Below are 17,133 nucleotides of genomic sequence, written 5' to 3'. Positions count from 1 at the left end.
CCAATTAGGTTTATCTGTTCTCTGTTGCAGGCCTTGCTGTAAATGAAAACATCAGCACTTTTGCTGCTCTTTTTTTATCACTGAGTTAAGTGAGTTTGTTTACAGTTGACCGACTCTCAGTGTAGCCAACTCTACATTATGTATGTCCATGTAAACACTCAGCCAACTCTACAGTATGTCCATGTAAATACTCAGCCAACTCTACATTATGTCCATGTAAACACTCAGCCAACTCTACAGTATGTCCATGTAAACACTCAGCCAACTCTACAGTATGTCCATGTACATACTCAGCCAACTCTACAGTATGTCCATGTAAACACTTAGCCAACTCTACAGTATGTCCATGTAAACACTCAGCCAACTCTACAGTATGTCCATGTAAACACTCAGCCAACTCTACAGTATGTCCATCTAAACACTCAGCCAACTCTACAGTATGTCCATATAAACACTTAGCTAACTCTACAGTATGTCCATGTAAATACTCAGCTAACTTTATAGTATGTCCATGCAGAGTATGACTCTACAGTATGTCCACTTAGCCAGCTCTACAGTATGTGCATGTAAACACTCAGCCAACTCTACAGTATGTCCATCTAAACACTCAGCCAAATCTACAGTATGTCCATATAAACACTTAGCTAACTCTACAGTATGTCCATGTAAACGCTTAGCCAACTCTACAGTATGTCAGTGTAAACGCTTAGCCAACTCTACAGTATGTCAGTGTAAATGCTTAGCCAACTCTACAGTATGTCAGTGTAAACGCTTAGCCAACTCTACAGTATGTCCATGTAAACACTCAGCTAACTTTATAGTATGTCCATGCAGAGTACAACTCTACAGTATGTCCATGCAGAGTATAACTCTACAGTATGTCCACTTAGCCAACTCTACAGTATGTGCATGTAAACACTCAGCCAACTCTACAGTATCTCCATGTAAACACTCAGCTAACTTTATAGTATGTCCATGCAGAGTATAACTCTACAGTATGTCCATGCAGAGTATAACTCTACAGTATGTCCACTTAGCCAACTCTACAGTATGTGCATGTAAACACTCAGCCAACTCTACAGTATCTCCATGTAAACACTCAGCCAACTTTATAGTATGTCAATGCAGAGTATTCAACTCTACAGTATGTCCATGCAGAGTATCCAACTCTACAGTATGTCCATGTAAACACTCAGCCGACTCTGTAGTATGTCCATGTAAACACTCTTTTTGATTTCCTCAACAAAAGGAAAAATGACTTTACAGTAGCTGAGCTCATCAAAGACACTTGTGGTTTCTCACCCTGTCCCATACTGTACTTTCAGACTCCTATTCCATCCTTTTTATTCATGTCAGTGTCACCTATTCTCTCTTTATGTGCAGCTGTTTCAAACATCAGAGGGGAGTATCTGCTCAATGGAGAGTTTGTGGTTAGCATGTTTAAAAGGGAAATCAAACTGGGCAACACCATCATCGAGTACAGCGGATCTGACCACATCATTGAGAGAATCAATTGCACTGACCGCATCGAAGAGGAGATCATTGTCCAGGTAACAATTCCTTACCTGACTGTTGAGAAGGTGACACAGTAAAATGGTTATGATGCAAATGGAACAGTGGAACTGTACATATTGTTCTGTTCCTCCGCCCCCCTCTCACTCCGCAGGTGCTTTCTGTAGGTAACTTGTTCAACCCAGACGTCAGGTACTCCTATAACATCCCCATCGAGGATAAACCCCAGCAGTTCATCTGGGACGCCTACGGGCCCTGGCAGGAGTGCAGCAGGCCCTGCCAAGGTGAGGGCTGGGGGAGGGATGTGAAGAGAACGGAGAAGAGGGGGTGTAGGGGTTAGGGGGGTAAAGATAGTAGAGGAGTGTGGAAAATGAGGTGTGGGGGGAGGTGTAAGGTCGGGGGAGAGAGGAGTTGTTGTATCTGACCACCATGAATTCCTCTTGTCTATAGTCGCCAACATGAAAAAAGCTCCTGCAACCAAGGGTTTTATAAAAAGTTGAAAAGTAGACATTTCTTTTTAAATTGTGTATAATAGTGGACCCTACAGTCTTGTCAGGGTGTGTGAAGCATCAGGAGGCAGATGGAATTCAGGTGCAAAATTGTGGTATTTATTAACAGGTGCAGAAGGTGAGCTGGATCTATGACAAGATGTTGACGGACTCTGACTTATACAGATAAACTAAATGACCAATATACTGAAGCTTCAATTAGCTTCTAAGACAGAGCACCTTTAAACTAGGCAGAGCTCCTATAACTTTGACAAAGCATCAATGATTGCACACAGCTGAGTTTAGTAGGCCTAGACTAGAGCATTGGATAACATGTCACTCCAGCCTATGCTCCTCTGAAAATGGATACACGAAGCCCAACCCGTAACACTGAGGTAATACAAAATGCACCTAAACAGGTATTTCATCAATTATTATTAGCCTAATAATTCCCTTTACAATCAATACTTCTCAATAGTTGTCTTATCAATAACCAATCCATGATATATTTAAACATTTCAGGACAAATACTTTATTACTGTCATCTGCGTGTGTATAGGTGGCAAGGAAGTCAGGCGCAGGAGTATTTATCTTGGTAAAATGGAGTGGTTTAATGACGTAAAAAACATAACTCCAAAACCATGAAAAAATACACAAAACAAAGTGGGTACGAGGACCCGACACGCACCAATACAAACAACATGAAAATAATAACAAACCATCTCTGACAAAGACATGAGGGGAAACAGAGGGTTAAATACATAACAGGTAATGAATGGGATTGGAACCAGATGTGTAGGAAGACAAGACAAAACCAATGGAAAATGAAAAATGGATCAATGATGGCTAGAAGACCGGTGACGTCGACCACCAAGCACCGCCCGAACAAGGAGAGGCATCGACTTCGGCAGAAGTCGTAACAATTACATTAACATTAAACTAATATACTGTAGATAAGCTATTATTAGGAAAATACCCCTTGACATAAAAGATTTGGAGAATCATAATTGTGTTTCCTTGATTCCTCGGGTGCTCTCTCCCCGCTGCCTCCTGAAAAAACACATTGGATGAGGAGTTCAGAGGTCCCAGAGGAATCAAGGAAATGCTGTTGAGAGTCTTCCATTGTAATTACTTGGCACATGTGAGCGGCCGACGCACTCTCTCCAAATCAGTAAGCAACCTGCAGTGGTGAGTACAGCTCAGGGATACAAATGGAGCTTAACTTCTTAATTAATAAACAATGTTAAACATTTCTACTCGCATGTACGGTTGCAAAGCTAGCGGTTATTTACCAAGGTTACCGGAATCTTCAGTAAGAATCTTTGGTAATTTATGCTTGTATAACTTAAAAATATATATTATATTTATATATATACAGTGCCTTGCGAAAGTATTCGGCCCCCTTGAACTTTGTGACCTTTTGCCACATTTCAGGCTTCAAACATAAAGACATAAAACTGTATGTTTTTGTGAAGAATCAACAACAAGTGGGACACAATCATGAAGTAGAACGACATTTATTGGATATTTCAAACTTTTTTAATAAATCAAAAACTGAAATATTGGGCATGCAATTGGATGCAGTCTATCACAGTGCCATCCGTTTTGTCACCAAAGCCCCATATACTACCCACCACTGCGACCTGTATGCTTTTGTTGGCTGGTCCTTGCTACATATTCGTTGCCAAACCCACTGGCTCCAGGTCATCTATAAGTCTTTGCTAGGTATAGCTCCGCCTTATCTCAGATCGCTGGTCACCATAGCAACACCCACCTGTAGCACACGCTCCAGCAGGTATATTTCACTGGTCATCCCCAAAGCCAATTACTCCTTTGGCCGCCTTTCCTTCCAGTTCTCTGCTGCCAATGACTGGAATGAATTGTAAAAATCACTGAAGTTGGAGACTTATATCAGCTGTCAGAGCAGCTTACCGATCACTGCAGCTGTACACAGCCCATCTGTAAATAGCCCATCCAACCAACTACCTACCTCATCCCCATATTTGTTTTTGCTTTTCTGCTCTTTTGCACACCAGTATTTCTACTTGCACATCCTCATCTACACGTATATCACTCCAGTGTAAATTGCTAAATTGTAATTAATTCGCCACTATTGGCCTATTGCATTACCTCCTTACTTCATTTGCACACACTGTTTACAGATTTTTCTATTGTGTTATTGACTGCACGTTTGTTAATCCAATGTGTAACTCTGTGTTGTTGTTTTAGTCGCACTGCTTTGCTTTATCTTGTCCAGGTCGCAGTTGTAAATGAGAACTTTTTCTCAACTGGCCTACCGGGTTAAATAATTGTGAAATATATATATAGTTTTTTTTAAATGTGATAAGGCCACACAGAGGGCCAGAGATTTTTACAGACACTTCTGATAATGTGAAGTACCCAAAAGGGCCACTGGATGTATTGTGATCGATTACATAAAATCCTTGAAGGATACCAAAATTCTAGTACTTTACTGGTAAACTTATAAAGTTTCAGTAATATACCCTCCCTTTGCAACCCTATTAGCTTTTCTATAACAATGGTGTGACATCTCTAGCGATAGAAATTTGCTTGAAAATGTTAGCAACACTAACAACCATTAGCAAACATTTACAGTTTGTCGCTAAAATAGCCAAGTACCTTAACTCCTCCACAGAGTTGAGCGCAGACTTGCCCAGTCATAGACGTTAACTAATCTAATTATCACAGGTAGTCGCCTCTGTCTTCCGTCTGTTTTCTGTAAACAAGCGATGTAACATGGAAATATGGCCTTGTGGGAACACTAAGCTTATAAACAGATTTGATTTTGATTTGATTTGATAAACGTGTGTAGTAGTTTAACCTTTTTTTGTATTATTATTTCTTGCTGATATGAATTATACGTTCCTTATGTTTTCAAAACCGTACCACAAGCAATGTGTTTTAACTCTCCCTTCCAAAAACGTCCTACAGGAATCCTGTACAAAAAATTATGCAGGAATCCTGCAGGATATATATCCATTTTCCTGTAGGACAACCTGCTGGATCCCTTTCTCATCCTTCAGAGAATTTAACTAGTAGACAACTGGAACTAATGGAGTTGCAAATGAGACAAAGAATCAGAAAAATATTAATTAGTACATGTATTGTTTTCTCATGCACTGTGACCAACTCTGTGGTGTGGTGGCCTTCTGCTGAACTGTTAGATATACAGGGCAAATAATTATAGTGTGTGTGTTTTCTGTGCTCCCTGTAGTCTAAGCTGTAAGGGAAAAGAAGAGAACTCACATGGTGGAGGTGGGGAAACTATCCAAGCAAGCTACAAGTAAAACAGAGAGAAAGTGATGTTAAAATTATTAATTTCTATTTAAATCAAACTGTTTGTTTATTCAATTGTGACCTTATTATTTCAGTGAAAATAATGTGATATTTCATAGATAAAATGTTTTAAACCCCTCTTTACTATTTAAATGCAATCACGTCCTTATTTATGACAGGTCATGTGACTTAGTTACCGTCTTCAAATGCTTGCCAAGGAGCCAGTAGCTTAGTCATTCAAAAATCTAATCTATCACCATCCTTTTCAAAACACTTAAAAGTTATAGCCTATCTTGTGACAACAGTACTAAAGAGACATAGCAAGAGGGATATCAAACCTCATTTGTCACTTTCCATGGAAACAAAAGTTTCAAATGTATGTTTGTCAAAGCTAGCTAGCTAGCAGCCAGTGGTAGAGAACATGTTAGCTAAGCTAGCTAACTTATTTATACAAAATGTTATACAAACACAACACATTAAAAACTAACTACGCCACCCCCTAACATGTTCATATAAACATTTGTTGTAGTTTTAGTATGTTTCTCTGACCCCTTACCTGTCAACATTTGTTTTAATATTAGCAGCTAAACTGCCTGGCAGCCATTTCCTCAACTTCCAACTGTCAACTGTTGCTATGGTGACCAATGTCACATAACTGTTCATCTTCTTGTTGTAAATTGTAAAGGATAGTTAAAAACATATTTTTGGAATGGAAAACTAGCTGGCTAAATACATCTGCACCACTTCCACATACATTTCATCTCCTCCTTCAGAAGAATAAGGCAGAATCTCCTGCCTTATCCTGCAGGAATATCAAAATCTGGCAGGTATTGATCCTGCAGGATACCTGCAGGAATGTACTACATGATTCCTGTAGGACACCTGCACAATTACTTCACAAAGGGTCAAATTCCGGCAGGATTTCTGTATAACTTTTTTTTGTAAGGGTAAAGAGCAAGTGTCGGGGCTCTTTACCCTTTACCCCCCCCCCCCCCCCAATTCACTCCTAGTGAATTGGCTAGGAGTTGCCAGTGCTAAAAATGACAATAATTTTACATGTAAATATGCAATGGAGTAAAAGGTCGACGTCACAGGCGCTCTTCAGTGGCAAAGTCACAAATAGCTAAAGAGAATAAGGGCTGAAGATGTAGTGTCTTTCTTCACTAACACATTTCTATTTATCCATGTAGATTTATTGGCAGTTTTACTGATTTACTGCTCTTAATGTTTGGTTATAAAAATTGATAACAGAAGGTATAGGTGGAGGATCCAGCTTTAAGAGCAAGGTTTCTTGGAATGCCTTTTGAAATAAGAACAATTTTACAATGATTTAAACCATGGACGTCACACCTGTCTCTTCGAGGAACACACTCCTGCTGGTTTTCATTCTTGCCTTTTGACGTGTCTGATTTAGACTCCAAAGAATCCAAGCGTGCATGGACTTTCTAGCCAATCGATTCAATCCCAGGGAGAAACCAAAAGCAACAGGACCATGACCAAGGAACTAAACCTTCTCTCACACCCCATCAGGAGAGCGTAAGAGGAAGATCCTGTGTAGTAGAGAGTCGGACCGTGTGGTGGTCTCAGACCAGAGGTGCCATGGGGCTGCCAGACCAGCCATGGTGACAGAACCCTGCAACGCAGACTGTGAAATCAGGTACTGCCTAAACCACTCTCCTTCTGTCCATATCACATATTCTTCATCACTATCAGTCTTTATATATGCGATCTGTATGTTTCCTGTCAGCGTCTCACCTCTTACCTTTCCTGTCTGTACAGGTGGCATGTAGCGCGGAAGAGTGAGTGTACAGTCCCATGTGGAGTGGGATATCGTACACTGGAGATCTACTGCGCCAAACTCAGCCGTACCGATGGAAAGGCCCAGAAGGTGGACGAGCGTTACTGCAACAGTCAACGTAAACCTGAGGACAAGGAGAGTTGCCATGGAGACTGTAACCCGGCCGGTTGGGAGTACTCCTCTTGGTCAGAGGTGAGACCACCTGTTTTTGGGTGGGCTAAGAAAAAGAGAAGGCAAAACAGAAGGACAAAGGTTTAATACGTGTGCGTGTGTTTCAGTGCTCCAAAAGCTGTGGCGGAGGGTCCCGGCGTCGTGCAGCCGTGTGTGGGAAGTCCTCTGAGGCAGAAAGTGATGAGAGTAAGTGCAGCCAGAGAGACAAGCTGACCACCGCCCAGAACTGCAATGAGTTCCTGTGTCCCGTGTGGAAGACCGGAGACTGGTCTGAGGTCAGTTCCATGGAGAATGTTTGGACCACGCTTTGGAAATGTTGATTATCATTTAAAATTAATTGAGGAATTTAGAAATTTAGAACCCAGATGGTCTTTTTATGCTACATCTAGTTTGTTGTTAAAGATGTAAAAATTACAGAGCTCCTGTGAAGTGGGTCAAATATCAAATCCAAATGTTGATAGTTAGTGTCCTTGTTTTATCTTGTCATGTACAGTGCAGTATGTGGTGCAATAACTAGTTTTATTGCAATAAAGCCTAGTTTTCACATTCTGTCCAAGCAGCTCAAAAGGCTATGTGTCACATTCCGCAAATGTTTTATATAATAAACCGGGTAGTTTGAGTCCTGGATGCTGATTGGCTGAAAGCTGTGGTACAGTATATCAGACAATATACCATGGGTATGACGTAAAATGACTTGTTTACTGTTCTAATTACATTGGTAACCAGTTTATAATAGCAGTAAGGTACCTCTTGCAGTATAAGGCCAATATACCACAGCTAAAGGCTGTACCCAGGCACTCAGCGTTGCATCGTACTTAATAACAGCCTTTAGCCGTGGTATATTGGCCATATACTACACACCTTGGGCCTTATTGCTTAAATATCCCAAACAAACACATACTGTACACACATAGCTAACCTACTGTACATGTCAAAGCTACTGTTAACTGCACACACACTGTTGTCCTCATCTTCTGAGCGTACCTTCCAGAGGATTTATGCTATGTGTGCCCACGTTTCTCATTGTGCCTGTTGACTGTTGTTGCAGTGCCCAGTGACGTGTGGGAAAGGGTACAAGCACCGGCAGACATGGTGCCAGTTTGCGGAGGACCGACGGGACGACCGCTTCTGTGACTCTGCGTCCAAGCCTGAGTCGGTCCAGACATGTCAGCAGCAGGACTGTGCCTCGTGGCAGGTTGGACCTTGGGGCCAGGTGAGGCACACCGGTTGACAAACCGTACAGTGACATGTGTATGAGAGTGGTGACATAGCTTTGTGCCAGGTAATATTATGATGTTTGACAGGTGGGACACACTGTGTTTCAGGCAACATCTGTGGCTTACCCTCTGTTCCTCAAACACTGTAGTGTTGTGTCTTGCAACAGCTAATGATTATGTATTTGTGTTTATTATGGTTCCCCCATGGCAGCAGCTACACTTCCTGGGGTCCAAAACATTAAGGCACTTACATCACACATACAACAAAATATAAAACAGTACATCATTTAACATTTTTGCACCATTACATATCTACAATACAAATGGTATAATACCCCCATACAACAATATTACAATGTACGTGTGTGTAGAGTGCGTGTGCTCGTGTGTGTGTGTGTGTCTCTTCACAGTCCTGCTGTTCCATAAGGTGTATTTTTATCTGTTTTTAAAAGGTCATTTTACTGCTTGCATCAGTTACTTGATGTGGAATGGAGTTCCATATAGTCATGGCTCTATGTAGCACTGTGCGCCTCCCATAGTCTGTTCTGGACTTGGGGATTGTGAAGAGATCTCTGGTGGCATGTCTTGTGAACTTATTGTGTAATTCCAAATGTGTCCAACTGTTTAAAATATTAGAATATGACCAAATGGAACAGCTATTTATACTACTGCATCTATCATAATAAGCCCATTTTGCTTCAGAGTTTTAGTTATGTAGATAATAATATATGCTATAATATTCTTTCTCCAGGTGTAGAGCATTGACAGAAGAAAAATAATCTAAATCCACTCATTTAGTCTATCCCCCATTCACATACCAAAATAAGCACACAAAAGCTGCACACAATTGTTATGCTTGCTAAAGCATAATCAGTGTAGATCTCAGGGGATGAAAAACAGCTGCTTTGTAGCAAGCTCTAGTCTAGAAAGGTATTCCAACATTTTGCAAATCTAAAATATGCTCTTATAAATCAGCTTGTGTGTGCAAACTGCCTGTAAGCCTAAATGTGTGATGGAGATTAGGTGTTCCTATACCATGGAATTGGCCAAAACAGAAAAAAATGGTATAAAACTTCAGTTCCTCACAATAAAATTACAGCACTTAATAAAGATTGTTTAAAGTTGCTGCCACACAAGTTTGACCTGGTTTCATTGGAGTCAGTGAGGTAGAAAAGAGTGTGGTGTGTCTACCCACTGACTCGGATACAGTGGGAAAAAGAAATGGAAAGTAGATGAATTACTCATGCATTATGGTCATGAAGGCTGTTATCTGCTGACACTAGTCTGACCAGGCTCAAAGGGAGTGCACTTTTCCCCCTTCAGTTAGTCATTTTTGGGAAGATTTGCTATGTTGGCTTTTTTTTGTCCCTCTCTGACTTTTTCTCTGTCCCGTTAAAAAAAATGTTTCTCTCTCTTCCTTTATATGGCTCCTTTCTCTTGTTCTCTCTTTGGTGAACACAGTGCACTACCTCGTGTGGACCAGGCTACCAGATGCGAGCAGTGAAGTGCGTTGTGGGGTCATATGGGTCTCTCATGGACGACACTGAATGTAACGCGGCCACACGGCCTACTGACACTCAGGTAAGGACACAGTCCACTAAGATCCATCTCAACATCTCTATACGTTCCCAATCTCCTCTGCACAGATCTGGATAATTAACATGGGATAAGTGAAAGCAGTTTTGTGGATGCTTTGGATATAGCCCTTGTATACTTCTCAGTTTTCAAGTGACATTTTTGAGAATATAACTGGTAGTGCAATTTTCTCAGTATTAGACCACCCAGGGCTTGATTTGTCAGACTCAGTAGAACACACAAACACCCTTATCCATTCCTGACACAGTACTTAAATGCTTAGTTGTGAGCTGACCATGTGACTTTCCCCTTCCCCTGCATTTGTAGAATGGTGTTACATTTTATAGTGAGGAAAGGGGGGTTTTCCTGTGCAGGCTGCGACACACTGTGACCCAGTCCATTATCACCTGGACTCAATAAAGCCTTGTTGTCTAAAGGGGGTACGTGGGGGGCTGTGCCAGGCTGCTTTTACCCCCAGACGGAGACACCGAGCTGGGATTGTCTCCCTCCAGCCGTCCGCCTCCTTACCAAGCATGAAGGACCAGGAGAAAGGGACCTTTCCACGGCAGGGGGCGCACGAAAGCTCCTGTCAGGGAGCAGGGGGGTTCTGGGGGTGGGTGATGGAGGGGGGAGGGGGAACTGGCTCTAACCCCAGAAACCCAGCCATGGGGCAGGGCTGGTGATGGCGCAACACATTCCTGGATTATTCTTAGAAACTGTCCTCACCTTGGTTATTATGTAAGTCACACCTACAGTCTGCCAGGGGTATCGTTTGTCTGTCAAGAGTCTTGTACTGTAGTGTAATAGTGTAGTTTCCCACCTTAATGTCGATATGTTAACGGTCTTGTACTCTAGTTTATACCATGGCATTGTTGAATACTCATTTCCGATTGACTTGAAGGGCATTCTAGAGCGTGCATTATTTCCATATAACACACGGTATATTTGCACGGTAGAATTCAATGACTATAGTTAATTCTTACTGTGTTTGAGCTGCTTTTAAAAGTAAAAGTCAAATAGATTTTTTTTTTAGTATTGTTCAATTCGATGTTCATAATAACAAGCTTGGATGAATAGTTTGGTTAGCTGAACTAGCAAGTCTGTTTGTTTGGTTACCAAGGCAACTACTGTCTCTATCTAGTAAACTTGCTAGCTACTTCAGTGGATGTTGAACTCATAAAAGGGATACTCAACTCGTGGCTCTCTGCGTTCTGTGGAAAATAATGAACAACATGGAATGTGTGTAGGCTGGTTCTCTCCTCCTTATGTGAACCTATCTGAAAATCCTCTTCAGTAAAACAATTCCTGCTGTGTCGAAAATAACCAACACATAAACAGTGAACACAAACTCACATTCATACAATTGCTGACTAATCATGACTAGTCACACATTTCATGAACCTCTACTTTTATGGACCTCTCCCCATGCATCAGTTTAGTTTATTAGGGCTTGTTTCTTTCTCTCTCCACGCTAATAGTTGGAAGGCAGAATGGTCTGTTTTCCTGGGGCATGGGGTGGGCAGGTCAGGGTGGGGTGTGGAGTGGTGGGCTGGGCCGGGCCATAAACGCAGACTGAGACTCCGGTCCCAGGGAGGCCCCGGCCTTAATTCCCGACTCAGCCGTCAGGCCCAGTGACCCTGAATCAGTCACTTCACCTCCCTGTGATTCCAGTCAGTCATCCGTGAAGTCGGCTCCAAGACCGCCCACCCTAAACTACTGCATGGCTGGAAAAGGGGGACAGAGAAAAGAATGGAGCTTATCTTTACCTGAGTTGACCAACGAGATGGAGACCAAAAAATCCACAAAGACGACTTAACACTTGCTTCCTACACACCTACCCACAGACGTGTACACAACGTACATCAACACACACCCACAGTGTCATAGACAAGCCTTGGCTGCCTTTAGAACCAGAATAACTTCTCATAATTCATCTCCTTCTTTCTTTCTCTTCTTCTTCTCCCACCACCTTCACAACCATTTACTGCATGTTTTATGGTATATTTTACAGTGTGAGGCTGTGGAGGTTGTGTTCCCCCTGACTTTCTGCCTGCCTGCCTGCCTGACTGGCTGGCTGCCAGGGTCCTGTTTGTTTCCACTCTGAGGACTCAGAGTGTGGAATGTGGAGCCCTCTATGGCCCTGCTAAACCTGAGTTAGGCCCCTCTCTGCTCACCCCAGAATTCTGGGCTCAAAGGTCATGAGAGGTCACTGGGGAATAGAGCAGGGCGGAAGGTGAGAAAGGAGCCCAGTGTTGGCATTGGAGACTGGGATACCACTCCACTGTGACACGTTATGACAGGCGTCAGGTTATTCAGAAGGTTGGCCTCATGTGGAGAGGCTTAACGTTGTGTGTTTCTGGGATCTGTCAGAGTAACACTGTTACTTTTAGTCTGGTGAGTACCCTTCTGTCAGAGCTGTCTAGGTTGTGTCCAGTAAGTACATGAAAGTGTAGTACTGTGTGGTGTGTTTCTGTCAGTGTGATTGGTTTGATGGATGTGTCTGTTTGTCCCTGCAGGATTGTGAGCTGGCCCAGTGTCCTGTCAGCCACCCAGTTCCCCCTGGGACCAAAGTCCCCTCACACCTTTCACACAAAACCCAGTGGAGGTTCGGCTCTTGGACACAGGTTGGTTTTATTGGTTGCACTACCACTCGATGTAGCAATTAAATACTGTGTGTGTGTGTTGTACTGTACTGTACTGATTTCTTCCTTCTTCACCACAGTGTAGCGCCACCTGCGGCAAAGGGACCCGGATGCGCTACGTTAGTTGCCGTGACATCCAGGGTGGGGTTGCAGAGGATTCAGCCTGCTCCCACCTGGTCAAGCCCCCGGCCAGCGACGGGTGCATTGTAGTGCACTGCGGACAGTGGAAGGTCCTAGAATGGACATCAGTAAGTAACTACTGTCTTTCAATCAACCACCATGTTAAATGCATATACTGCGTACACTTAAAATATATTGAATATATACATATATATATATATATAATACAATATCCACTTAATATTTGACAATCCTAGAGGGTCTTGTGGCTACGGTGTTTTCCTCCATTGCTATAGTCTTTAACCTTTGTGAACAGTTCTTCTAGAGCGAGATCTGGGAAATCTGTCTACCATTATACGCTCTCTCTGCACTGTTCATTAACTTGTATTTCTAGCCAGCTCAGTGGCCTATAATATATGAAGTTTATTTAGCTGTGTTTTGTGCTTTTCAGACCACAATTCGTAATGACTTAGTGTGATTGGGTGTTTCTCTGGTCCAAGGGGAGGAGGTGATAAAACAGGCTCAGGGGTGTTTGGTTGGCAGGGGGATGGAAGAAGGCGTGAGGGGTGGAGGGAGGCGTGAGGAGTGGATGGGAGGCGTGAGGGGTGGAGGGAGGCGTGAGGGGTGGAGGGAGGCGTGAGGGGTGGAGGGAGGCATGAGGGCTGGAGGGAGGGGTGGAAGGAGGCGTGAGGGGTGGTTGGGAGGCGTGAGGGATGGAGGGAGGTGTGAGGGGTGGAGGGAGGCGTGAGGGGTGGATGGGAGGCGTGAGGGATGGAGGGAGGCGTGAGGGATGAGGGAGGCGTGAGGGATGGAGGGAGGCATGAGGGGTGGAGGGAGGTGTGAGGGGTGGAGGGAGGCGTGAGGGGTGGATGGGAGGTGTGAGGGATGGAGGGAGGCGTGAGGGGTGGAGGGAGGCGTAAGGGGTGGGTGGGAGGCGTGAGGGGTGGAGGGAGGGGTGGAGGGAGGTGTGAGGGATGGAGGGAGGCGAGAGGGAGGCGTGAAGGAGGCATGAAGGATGAAATGAGGCGTGAGGGAGGCATGAAAGATGGAATGAGGTGTGAGGGATGGAGGTAGGTAGGCATGGGGCTGGAGGTAGGCGTGAGGCATGGAAGGAGGCGTGAGGCATGGAAGGAGGCGTGAGGGATGGAAGGAGCGTGAGGGATGGAAGGAGGTGTTAGGGATAGAGGGAGGCGTATGGGATGGAGGTGTGAGGTGTGGAGGGAGGCGTTAGGGATGGAGGTGTGAGGGATGAAGGGAGGTGTTAGGGATGGAAGGAGGCTTTAGGGATGGAGGGAGGCGTGAGGGAGGCATGAAGGATGGAATGAGGCGAGAGGGAGGCGTGAAGGATGGAATGAGGCGTGAAGGAGGCGTGAGGAAGGCATGAAGGATGGAATGAGGTGTGAGGGATAGAGGTAAGCATGGGGCTGGAGGGAGGCGTGAGGGATGGAGGGAAGTGTGAGGGATAGAGGGAGGATTGAGTGACGGGCTGTGGAGAGGGGCTAGGATCCTTGTGGTTTACAGATTATTCTCACCAGACAGAGATCACTAGTCATACTCCCACCATGCTGCAGCTATGGCTACCATGCACGCACACACACACACACACACACACACACACACACACACACACACACACACACACACACACACACACACACACACACACACACACACACACACACACACACACACACACACACACACACACACACACACACACACACACACACAGATAGATACAGTGGGGAGAACAAGTATTTGATACGCTGATTTTGCAGGTTTTCCTACATACAAAGCATATAGAGGTCTGTAATTTTTATCATAGGTATACTTCAACTGTGAGAGATGGAAATTCAAACTTTTTTTTGCATGACATGACAAGTATTTGATCTCCTACCAACCAGTAAGAATTCCGTCTCTCACAGTCCTGTTAGTTTTTCTTTAAGAAGCCCCCCTGTTCTCCACTCATTACCTGTATTAACTGCACCTGTTTGAACTTGTTACCTGTATAAAAGACACCTGTCCACACACTCAATCAAACAGACTCCAAACTCTCCACAATGGCCAAGACCAGAGAGGGTGTAAGGACATCAGGGATAAAATTGTAGACCTGCACAAGGCTGGGATGGGCTACAGGACAATAGGCAAGCAGCTTGGTGAGAAGGCAGCAACTGTTGGCCCAATTATTAGAAAATGGAAGAAGTTCAAGATGACGGTCAATCTCCCTCGGTCTGGGGCTACATGCAAGATCTCACCTTGTGGGGCATCAATGATCATGAGGAAGGTGAGGGATCAGTCCAGAACTACACGGCAGGACCTGGTCAATGACCTGAAGAGAGCTGGGACCACAGTCTCAAAGAAAACCCTTAGTAACACACTACGCCGTCATGGATTAAAATTCTGCAGCGCACGCAAGGTCCCCCTGCTCAAGCCAGCGCATGTCCAGGCCCGTCTGAAGTTTGCCAATGACCATCTGGATGTTCCAGAGGAGGAATGGGAGAAGGTCATGTGGTCTGATGAGACAAAAATATAGCTTTTTGGTCTAAACCCCACTCGCCGTGTTTGGAGGAAGAAGAAGGATGAGTACAACCCCAAGAACACCATCCCAACCGTGAAGCATTGAGGTGGAAACATCCTTCTTTGGGGATGCTTTTCTGCAAAGGAGACAGGACGACTGCATCATATTGAGGGGAGGATGGATGGGGCCTTGTATCGCGAGATCTTTGCCAACAACCTCCTTCCCTCAGTAAGAGCATTGAAGATGGGTCGTGGCTGGGTCTTCCAGCATGAGAATGACCCGAAACACACAGCCAGGGCAACTAAGGAGTGGCTCCGTAAGAAGCATCTCAAGGTCCTGGAGTGGCCTAGCCAGTCTCAAGACCTGAACACAATAGAAAATCTTTGAGGGGGCTGAAAGTCCGTATTGCCCAGCAACAGCCCCGAAACCAGAAGGATCTGGAGAAGGTCTGTATGGAAGATTGGGCCAAAATCCCTGCTGCAGTGTGTGCAAACCTGGTCAAGAACTACAGGAAATGTATAATCTCTTTAATTGCAAACAAAGGTTTCTGTACCAAATATTAAGTTCTGCTTTTCTGATGTATCAAATACTTATGTCATGCAATAAAATGCAAATTCATTATTTAAAAATCATACAATGTGATTTTCTGGATTTTTGTTTTAGATTCCGTCTCTCACAGTTGAAGTGTACCTATGATAAAAATTACAGACCTCTACATGATTTGTACTGTAAGTAGGAAAACCTGCAAAATCGGCAGTGTATCAAATACTGCCGCTGTATATACAGCCTGTGACTGGGAGAGTCTTCCTGACTGCTTATTTATGCCAGAGCGACTCAGTGACCTCCAGGCAGACAGGAAGCAGCTCAGCCCAAGGCCACAGCAAACAGAAGCACAGAGAAAGAGACGGATCTGACTCTGAAAGTTCCCTTTAGACACTCCTGATATGGAATGGAACCGGAAATTATACCTGATGGAGGGGGTGATAACTACAGAATGGCATGGCGGATGGATGGGTCAGTTAGTTCATGAAGTTTAATGACTGTGTTCTACCGTTATGAGACCCAACTTTTAAAGCAGCCTCAGTGTTGTAGTTTTAGCTTGTACATAGGCATATTAAAAGTTCCACTGATCAGTGCCTGTTAAAAGTTCCACTGATCTGACAAATTTGGTCCCTTAAAGTACTGTAACTACACTTTCTGTTTGTGTCAGCCATGCTTAAAGCGACAAGACACTGACCTAAGCTGCCAATATTCTGCATTGTTTGTTTGTGTTTGTATGTTGTTTGTCTTACTGTGTGTGTGTGTGTGTGTGTGTGTGTGTGTGTGTGTGTGTGTGTGTGTGTGTGTGTGTGTGTGTGTGTGTGTGTGTGTGTGTGTGTGTGTGTGTGTGTGTGTGTGTGTGTGTGTGTGTGTGTGTGTGTGTGTGTGTGTGTGTGTGTGTGCGCACAGTGCTCTGTATCCTGCGGGCAGGGGAAGACCACTCGCCAGGTGATGTGTTTGAATCTCAGTGACCAGATAGTGGATGTGGTGGAGTGTGACCCTGACGACCGTCCAGCCTCAGAGCAGGAGTGTGCCATGTCCCAGTGCCCTGCTCTCCGCTCCAGTGATTCTCGACCCTTCCCCTCGCCCAGCGGGGGCGTCCGCAACAACCTGCCCACAGCTGCCGATGGGCGCAGCGGAGGACGAACCCAGGCCCACCAATGGAGGACAGGACCCTGGGGAGCGGTGAATTTCTTATTAACCATTTACAATCATCTTGCAGTCCTAGGGTCCTTAACATTGAATTAATGCATAC

At 44.3% G+C, this 17,133-nt stretch overlaps 1 protein-coding gene across 1 annotated transcript in view; it reads left to right on the top strand.

Annotated features, from left to right (window-relative positions):
* LOC124003816 (A disintegrin and metalloproteinase with thrombospondin motifs 9-like) overlaps positions 1 to 17,133 on the top strand; it is a 45,175-nt gene that overhangs the window by 23,572 nt on the left and 4,470 nt on the right. The window contains exons 17-26 of the mRNA XM_046312408.1: positions 1,384 to 1,550; positions 1,667 to 1,796; positions 6,828 to 6,954; positions 7,077 to 7,287; positions 7,374 to 7,541; positions 8,315 to 8,479; positions 9,945 to 10,064; positions 12,575 to 12,682; positions 12,781 to 12,948; positions 16,788 to 17,063. Of these exons, the coding sequence (XP_046168364.1) occupies positions 1,384 to 1,550; positions 1,667 to 1,796; positions 6,828 to 6,954; positions 7,077 to 7,287; positions 7,374 to 7,541; positions 8,315 to 8,479; positions 9,945 to 10,064; positions 12,575 to 12,682; positions 12,781 to 12,948; positions 16,788 to 17,063 (1,640 nt within the window). The remainder of the gene's footprint in view (positions 1 to 1,383; positions 1,551 to 1,666; positions 1,797 to 6,827; positions 6,955 to 7,076; positions 7,288 to 7,373; positions 7,542 to 8,314; positions 8,480 to 9,944; positions 10,065 to 12,574; positions 12,683 to 12,780; positions 12,949 to 16,787; positions 17,064 to 17,133) is intronic.

Source organism: Oncorhynchus gorbuscha, linkage group LG18, assembly GCF_021184085.1.
Source record: "Oncorhynchus gorbuscha isolate QuinsamMale2020 ecotype Even-year linkage group LG18, OgorEven_v1.0, whole genome shotgun sequence".
Classification (NCBI taxonomy): domain Eukaryota; kingdom Metazoa; phylum Chordata; class Actinopteri; order Salmoniformes; family Salmonidae; genus Oncorhynchus; species Oncorhynchus gorbuscha.
The sequence above is the reverse complement of the archived record's forward strand: the minus strand, read 5'-3'. Positions and strand labels throughout refer to the sequence as shown.